This window comes from Nanorana parkeri, unplaced genomic scaffold (assembly GCF_000935625.1).
Source record: "Nanorana parkeri isolate BGI_ZX_2015 unplaced genomic scaffold, ASM93562v1 scaffold291, whole genome shotgun sequence".
Taxonomy (NCBI): domain Eukaryota; kingdom Metazoa; phylum Chordata; class Amphibia; order Anura; family Dicroglossidae; genus Nanorana; species Nanorana parkeri.
This window is the reverse complement of record NW_017306559.1, coordinates 939,969-949,414: the sequence shown is the minus strand read 5'-3', so window position 1 is coordinate 949,414 and position 9,446 is coordinate 939,969. Positions and strand designations below refer to the sequence as shown.

The 9,446-nt window shown below is 45.2% G+C and overlaps 1 protein-coding gene across 1 annotated transcript in view; it reads right to left on the bottom strand.

Moving 5' to 3' along the window:
* Positions 1–9,446, bottom strand: part of VPS50 (VPS50, EARP/GARPII complex subunit) — a 147,074-nt gene that overhangs the window by 88,075 nt on the left and 49,553 nt on the right. The window contains exon 9 of the mRNA XM_018557585.1: positions 7,995–8,077. Coding sequence (XP_018413087.1) covers positions 7,995–8,077 — 83 coding nt within the window. The remainder of the gene's footprint in view (positions 1–7,994; positions 8,078–9,446) is intronic.

The following is a 9,446-nucleotide window of genomic DNA, read 5'->3' as shown; positions in this document are numbered from 1 at the left end:
CCCTAGACATAAGGGAGCAGTTAACCCCTGCAGTGGTACAGCCCCATTGCAAGGGAAAACTTTTAATTTACGTGGAGTTGGGCTTCAAAAATATTTTGGCTCTGTCATTAGCCCTATTCAGACTCTATCTTTTCCCTCTTTAGCAGGGTATAAGTCAGATCTGTGTGTGTCTTTACCGGATATAGATATCTGCATCTCCAGGAAGACTGGGAGACTCATTCATCATTGAGAGTGATCCTTTTAATGAAGCTTTAAGGAGCAGACCAGTTCTGAAGCTGATAACATTTATCATGCTCATATCCCCGTGTCGGCTCTTTTCCTCATTTGTTTAATGTAGTTCTGCCACATTCATTTGGCTGTTTGTGGCGGCATTTATATGAGAAAACATTCAGTTGTGAGTAATTTTAAGGTCAGTCCACCCAAAACTAAGCAATTGGTACATTTGGGTGGATTTTGGCAGGTAGAATTAGCCGCTTACTACAATGCAGAGTGCCCGTCTGGAGTTCCCAAGCTCCGTTCGCCCACCATGGTATGTCTTTCTTCCTGCTGGATTACTAATAACCGAATACCTGCACAATTTAAGCACCCATTCACACCAGTGCGCATACCAACAGTCCGTTGGGGACAGAACACACCGAAATCTGCCCACAAAATTGCGCGTGTACTTTTTCCCGCATTGCAACATTTTTGTGTGCGCGTACGAATGCGCAGGTGCGAAGAGCCCCATAGGAATGCATTGCTTTTCATGTTTTGTGCGTTCACGCGCGCATAAAAATGCCTATGTGTAATTGGAAACTGAAATGTGTTGGTGCCGCTTATTCTGAACGGCGCCCCAACTCACCATCCCAGTGCTGCTGAACATGCTGAAAGCATGATTTGATGTATGACTGGCATCCCAATGCATATGGCCAGCGCACCTGGGTTGCAGTTCAGTGCATGATGCAGCAATGCTTTACTGTGTGTTGCGGTCCACTGCCGAAAATGCTAAGTGCACAATTTTTGATCCTTTGTGGTGTGCTGCAGAAAATGCCGCATGCACAATTTTTGGTTGATCGTGGTGTACTCGGCAGCCCATGCAAATGAATAGGCTACCCTAATGCAACACGTGTTCATTTAACATACCACAGCAGACTAAGATGGTGTGAATGGGCCTCTTCCTCTGCAGACAAATGTCAAAAATCAATTTTGAGAGGTACAAAAATGTGACATACTGCGGTCATTTAACGTCAAGAGATCAACATACTCTCTGTCTCTGTAGATGAGGTGAACTATTGTGTTTTCTTTATTCAGGCTTTCCTTTCTTTGCTTGTATTCACTGGGTGATCCTGCCAGTAACACACTTCCCGCCCTAGCGTGACAAGGCTCACTTACTCTCTACTGCACCAATAGGGGCAATGTTGTCTCTCTAGCATAGGGGTGGGCAACTCTGGCCCTCCAGCTGTGCTTTAACTACAATTCCCAACATTTGTAGCATATTATCAAAGCTGTTATTTACTCATTATTGCTATTATTATTATAGAGGATTTATATAGTGCCAACAGTTTGCGCAACGCTTTACAATATAAGGAAGACATTACAATCACAATACAATTCAAAATAAGATGGTAAGGAGGGCCCTGCCCCTGAGGGTTTACAATCTAAAAAGGTGCAAGTCATACAAGAAGTGGTAGCTGTGTGGGGATGAATTGTTTGAAAACATGACGGTTAGGGATGCACCGATACCAAGTACCGTACTTGGTACAGATACTTTTCCAGCTCCAAGGCTAGACTAGAGAAAAATTCAGACGTTAGGAGGCAGCTGTCATTTGTAAGGAGCACACGGAGCTCCTGGGATTTGTACATCTCTGTTTTAATGTTATATAAATGAAGGGATGCACAGATACACCAGTTTTGCAAGTACAAGTACTGATACTTGTCCAAATACTCACAGAAGACACAAGTACTGATACTTGTCGAAGTACTCACAGATACAAGTACCGATACATTTTTGTTTATTGTCATGTGACAGTTTTTGTAAAACAATACAGACTAATGATTTCAGGACAGTGGTGGAGTGCCAGAGCCCGGTCCCAGCTGCAACCCCTGCAACCCTGGTAGTTCTCATGAAAATGCCAATTATCGGCACTGGTATCTGAACTGGTATCTGGACATCCCTAACTGACGGTTGAGTGGTTAGTTAGAGGTGGGATAGGCTTCACTGAAGAGATGAGTCTTTAGGGATCGCCCAAAGGCAGTCAGAGTAGGAGATAGATGGACAGGTTGGGGTAAAAAGTTCCAGAGGATGGGAGAGACTCTAGAGATGTCCTGGAAGTGAGCATGGGAGGAGTTGACGAGAGAGCTAGAGAGAAGGAGGTCTAGGAAAGAGTGGAGGGGGTGGTTAGGGTGAGACAAGGTTACAGATATAGCCGGGGGCAAAGTTGTAGATGGCTTTGTATGTGGTTGGTAATATTTTGAATTTTATCCTTCGAGTGATTGGAAGCCAGTGGAGGGACTGACAGTGGGGAGTTGCAGACACTGAGCGGTTGGTTAGGTGGATGAGTCTAGCACCAGCTCATGTCGGTTATCTAGAGAAACACAAATCCTAAAATTCAAAGAGTCGGGAGTTCAGCAATGCAATCTCCTGAATTTCTAGTCCATCATAAACAGTGTCTGAACTTAGACAACTCATCAGCATTCCCAGCACACGAATGCAGAGTGCCCATATTTATTGCCGCGGCCATGAAAATGAAGGGGAATTTCAGATGCGATGGAAGTCCATCATGACTTGTTAAAGTAGAGGCTTGTGCAATTTGTGTTAATTCACGGCCGTCTCTTTCAGGGTCACCAATTACATTCAACGGCACCGTATAGTCTAACTGCACATTGTCTCCAGAGGACTCTAATTATGGAGGACAGGAATACAAATGGAAGGAGGGCATTATACTGGGAGACCATCAAGGTGAACTTTGTGATGACTGGTGACTCAATAATACATATTTTTTGAGTTTATAGATTTTATCATCTGTGTGTATAGGACATTGGATTGGACATTGAATCGGACATTGGATCGGACATTGAATAGTTTGTTTTCAAAGCCCGGAAGGGCCAAATAAGAGTCCAAATCTGAGCAACAAGTAAACAAATTAGTGAATGGCCAAGGCTATCCAGAAAAAAACAAAAAAACTGGGCCAAAATCAGACCATCCATCCAATGTACATGGGGGAAGGTAGTAGAACCTGCCTGCACCTCCAGTATATAATCTCCCCCCGTCAGTCTGATCTGGGCTGAGTAGTATGAAGATAATCTGATAGATTTTACACTAGACAATTTTAAAATCTATCTAAAAAAAATGATCAATCCATAACTAGCCTAATGGAAGGGATCCGGAGGGGGCAGGGATTTTTAAATGCAACTGAAGCCAGAACTTTTTTTTTTTTTTTAGCTAGCTTCATTGCAGTCTGCCTCACCCCCTCTATTTGTCCTGGGTACCATTATCACTAATGCGGAAAGAAAATCCCAAGTTTTGGGTTGTCACCAGAACAAGAATAAAAGGGGAAATTGTCCAATGGGGAGCAAAATGCCTTTCCCTGAGATCTCATGAGATTACAGATGAGATTTCCAAGCAATGCTCTGCTGATGTAACCTTCCCAGGATGCCATGCTTGGGCACAGATTACATCACTAAAGCCCAAGGGGACCAGGAAGTGGAAAAACAGTAATTGTAAGTAAAATAAAAATATGTTTATTTAATTAATGAATGTAAGATGATTTCATATCAGCATGCACAGCTGGATGCTGAGGTTATTTTTAGTGAAAGAGGGTAAAGGCCAGCTGAAGCCCTTATTCATACGGGTAACGGCTGGCCCATACAGATCCAAGCTGCGTGCACGGCTGTATCGGGCAGCTACCGGGAAGGACGGGTGCTGAGTGTCATTTGTCGCAGCAGCCTGTCCTCTATTGGAGAACACGGCTGTACGCCGCCCTACGCTCACCCGACCTGCACGTCCGTGCGTGTGTCTGTACTCGTACGCTGGCAGGATGGATCCTGTCTGCGTCCAAGCAGGGACACCCGCACCAGTACGGATATACACTATATTGCCAAAAGTATTGGGACGCCGGCCTTTACACACACATGAACTTTAATGTCATCCCAGTCTTAGTCCGTAAGGTTCAATATTGAGTTGGCTCCGCCCTTTGCCGCTATAACAGCTTCAACTCTTCTGGGAAGGCGTCCACAAGGTTTAGGAGTGTGTCTATGGGAATGTTTGACCATTCTTCCAGAAGCGCATTTGTGAGGTCAGGTACTGATGTTGGAGGAGAAGGCCGGGCTCGCAGTCTTCGCTCTAATTCATCCCAAAGGTGTTCTATCGGGTTGAGGTCAGGACTCTGTGCAGGCCAGTTAAGTTCCTCCACCCCAAACTTGTTCATCCATGTCTTTATGGACCTTGCTTTGTGCACTGGTGCGCAGTCATGTTGGAACAGGAAGGGGCCATCCCCAAACTCTTCCTACAAAGTTGGGAGCATGAAATTGTTCAAAATGTCTTGGTATGCTGATGCCTTAAGAGTTCCCTTCACTGGAACTAAGGGGCCAAGCCCAACCCCTGAAAAACAACACCACATAATGATTTGGAGGGGTGTCCCAATACTTTTGGCAATATAGTGTACTTAGCCGTATATCCGACAATATAATATATATACACACACACAGGGCTTGAAAAATTTGGCGGTGTCTCACCAGTCAGTCACAAATTTCACCAGTCAGCATGACCGGACTTTGGCCAGCAGGACTGACCTCCCGAGCGGTAACACAGATGTCAATAAATATTTCAAAAAGCGTCTAAACCAAACTAAACTCAATAAAATGTTTTTATCCTTTACATTCACTTCAACTCAATAGGACCATTTCTTGGCATCTGAGTAATTTATCCATCTTTATGTGACTTTTGCTGACAGATCGGCTTAATAATGAAGAAATACCTGACACTGTGCATTTTTTTTTTATCTTGATTGATGTTCCCCTTTAATGAAGTTGCTAAAACCAACATTCTTTATTATTTTAGGTGACAGATGTGCCGCATGTTTATTAACACAGCCTAAAGCATATTCACTCAGCAATCAAAACAGTATTCACGGCAGGAACAAGTGCACATCCTATGGAAGCGGCGACACTTGAATGTAACATTTCCTTTCTCTCCTGCAATTTGCTGCTACCTAAAAGCTGCCAGACGCACTTCATTATAATTAGACCATCGCTCTGATTCTTCCTTAAACCACTTGGATTACTTTTCTGCTAAAAACAATTTCAATCAGCAGCATTTGCTCAATTGTGTAATTAAAGTTCTCAAAAAATTAAAGTCTTTAAGGGATTAATGCGGCAAAAGAAAAATCACCGGGCTCCTTTGTGACCTCTGAAGAAGAATGTGGACTGTACTTGAAAGAAGAACAGCCAAACAAATTCACAAAATCAGAATGAAGAGGGAGAAAGATGCAGAAGCTGGTGAAGTTATTCTTCGTTTCCTTATACCGGGGAAACTGAACTTCGGCCCTCAAGCTATATTGGAAACTAGGAAACCCAGCATGCCTCTGCCTCTGGGAGGCATGCCTGTGGCTGTCAGAGTCTTGCGGTACCTCATGGGACTTATAGTGCCACAACAGCTGGAGGGCGGAAGTTTCCTTACCCCTGCCCTATACCCTCTAACTGCTGGGAGATTAGCAGGCACACATTAATGAACAAAAAATGCATGTAAGCGCACAACTGTAATATGGTCAGGTTTCTCACTTGTTAACTATATGGAACATGGTGTGCAAAAGCTCTTCAACAACCGGGAGAGGAGCCCCGTGTAACGTGTTTGGCAAAATTATACATAGAAGAGCGCAACCACCTAAAAAATTGTTTAGATGCTAAGCATCCTGTAATGACTAACTGTTTAAATAATTGGTTGATATATAACTCACGGTTGTGATGTCATGGATGGACATGCACTCCCTGCAGTCCCGTGCAGTCAGCAAAGTATTTCTGGATGGAAAGATCTGGACGGTCAGGATCTAAATGGTCTAAGATCTAAATAAACCCCAAGTCTCTCCAGGCTGCGTCCTCGGCTGGCCGGGCCGAGCCGCGGCTATTAGAGCAGGAGGGGGAGGACTGTCAGGCTGCTGTGATCGGCACTGGGCGGTGTGTAGCCGTATGGTGTGCGGCGTAAACGCTGGAGCGTGTTCGTCAGTGCTCGTGAGTCCGGGGTGATGTGTTCAAGTGACATCAGTTGGCAATTAGCGGCTCCGCTCCAAGGCTTGACAAAGAGGGTCACCCTCGAAACGCGTAGCCGCTAATTGCCAACTGATCTCACTTGAACACATCACCCCGGACTCACGAGCACTGACGAACACGCTCCAGTTCGTCAGTGCTCGTGAGTCGCCGTGACGGTGACTGTCACGGCTCCCCGTAGTGATTTCCCCCCCTCCCTGCTCTGATCCTCCAGCGCTGACTGGCGGAACGGATGGGGTGGGTACAGCTCAACAGTAATGTCGGGATCCGTCCCGGCTGCGGCGGTCTCAGTATACCGCAAGCTGTAGTTCGAGGTATACTGAGCTTTGGGTCACGGGAGGACGCTACTTTGTGTCCTCCTGTGACCCTTAGGAGAACTATGGGGAAAAACACTTACCCCATAGTTCTCCTTTAAATGCAAGCAGTGTAAGTATGTGAATTTGACTTGGTATCAGACTCTTGAAATTCTCTGCATGGCAGAGCTCAGACTGGAAAAGGGAGAAGCAGCACAAGATGACTATCGGTTGTGCTGCATTGCTCATGTGCTAATAAAATATATGCTGATAGGAGGAGAGAGCTCATCAACCTACTGCTTCTCCTTTCACTGTCAGGTCACAGGGTGGGAGAAGGACAAGACTTGACTGCAGCAAAGAAAAATCAAGTCCCCTGTCGTGCCAGACATGTCTGCACTGTGCGACACAGCTGTATACATTTCAGGATTGGATGCACAGAAATATAAATCCATTGTCAGTCAAAACAAATCCCATATATGCTCCCTGTGTGTGTTGTAAAGTAGTCACTGCTCCAAGCTCACTCCTGTGATGGACTACAATCTCATTCGCTAATCGCTATATTAAGCCATAGAAAGGAAGCTCTATTTAAGCTTAGGTTCCGTGAGGGCTTGGGACTTTCTCCCCACTCCCATGTGACGGCACTGGGCCAATCACCAAGCACCAGCACTGCCCCATTGGAGAAGGGAGTAAGTCATATGCTCTTCCACAGCGAGAAGTAATGGGTATTTTTAGTGCTTCATGTGGCTGAATGACAACACAACCAAAACCAGCAGTTTTTTTTTTCCTCACTTACTTCTTTTAGCTGAAATCTAAGCTGTGATGTTCTACTTCATAGCGCAAGCATGCCCAGGACCTGATGCAGGCTAGGATGGGCGGGACAGACTAGGAGGTACCAAACCTGCTGTCATTTACCTGATGCAGACAAGGATGAGCGGAACAGACTAGGAGGCACCTGACCTGCTGTAATTTACCTGATCCAGGCAAGGATAGGCAGGACAGACTAGGAGGTACCTGACCTGCTGTCAATCCTCTGATGCAGGCAAAGATGGGTGGGACAGACCAGGAGGTCCCTGACCTCCTGTCATTTACCTGATCCAGGCAAGGATGGGTGGGACAGACTAGGGGGTACCTGACCTGCTGTCAATCCTCTGATGCAGGCAAGGATGGGTGGGAAAGACCAGGAGGTACCTGACCTGCTGTCAATCACCTGATGCAGGCAATGATGGATGAAACAGACCAGGAGGTCTATCAGGAAACAGCACTCCATAAAGATGCAAGGTAAAACTTGACATTCACAAAAGAGCTATTAGATTTCTATTGGCTTTAAAATAATCCTGTTGCTTTGGCCTTGGAGTTTCCCGTTACAACAACAATTGAAAATGTGGCAATGAAACATGATGTGAATCTTAAAAAACTGCTCATGTGTACAGCCCATCACTGAACATAGAAAGAGACCCTCACCTTATACAGCTGTAGTGTTTAAATGTACTCGCCGCTTTCTGACACTCCAGACACAGCTGAATGGCTCCGGGGTAATCTTCCTCCTATAAAGACAAGAAACATAAAGAATCAGAATCCTTCCCGGCACTGTAAGATTTATCTGCCCATAGACCATACAGAATGGCTGGACATGCATGCTTGATCCAACTGTCAAGATGTCCTCTGGGTCTGTTTCCAGCCTAGACCTAAGCGCACAAGTTACTCATGTATTTCTGTAAATGCCAATGGAGGCGAGAGGAGGAACACATTGCTGAGGAGAAGTATAACGATCTAACTATTATTTTGGTATTAAAGGTTAAACATGTTTCACAGCCAGAAGATGGAGGTAGATGAACCTTATAGAAGACAATGGGGATGTACTGTGTGGGAGTGGCCAGGAGAAAGAGATGTCCACCGCAGGATGTCAACAAACAACCGAGGCCGGGCCCATTGGAAATTGCTAAGTAAGCCTAGGTGGAGGATGAGGGTCGGAGCAGTGACATCACCTTAAAAGGGGCCCAAAGGAAGTGAACTTTGTTTTTAAAGGGCACTTATCGTTTAAAGAGGGCATCCGGGCACATAAACAAACCAATTACTAAAATAATATTAGGTTTGTTTTTTTTGTGTGTATGTGCAATGCCTACTTGCAAGTAGGTGACAATGTAACAGCAAGGCTGAAATAGGAAGTAGTGGTGTTGCCTGCTTGGCTATGTGATCCGGGGGAAATATGTAAATCCGGCAGCACCGCATTGTATTCAACTGTTAGAGTTTTACTTTATTCAATAAAACAGTGTACAAGTAAAGTCCTATCCTAAGGTAAATATTGCAGCAATAACTCAAACTCACAGAAAATACATTCTGGTATTCCTGGAACCAACTGCTGACCAACCATTGTAGTTAAACAGCCGCTTGGAGCCCCAGTCATTCTGACAGGACAGTTTTAAAATGTCCTTATCTATAGAAGGGATGTGCACGGCATGCACAATCCCTATACCTGTGGTTGCACTGTTCTTAAAAAGGACAGAAGACAGACAACATGCATAGAACCAATCAGAGTGTCTATGTGCCCCCTGTGGTCAGAATGAACCAATCACAGCCTTCAAAAATATAAACACTGGCTGCGTTTACAAGCATCCAGCCCACACCCCTTTCTCTCACAACAGCAATGAGGGGGAGGACTGCAGCAGATTGACAGGCAGCAGCAGAGGAAGACTCTTATGTGTTCAAGGGGAGGAGTTTTAAAGTGCCATGGACCACCAAGGGGGTGTTTAAAATGCTACTAACCAGCAATGTAGCTTAAAATGCCACTGGTCACCCATGATGGGGGGGGTTAAAATGCCACTGATCACTAATGATGGGGGATTGGTTAAAATGAAACTGGTCCCCAATGATGGGGGGGGGCTGTGTTTAAAACGCCACTGGTCTCTACTGTTT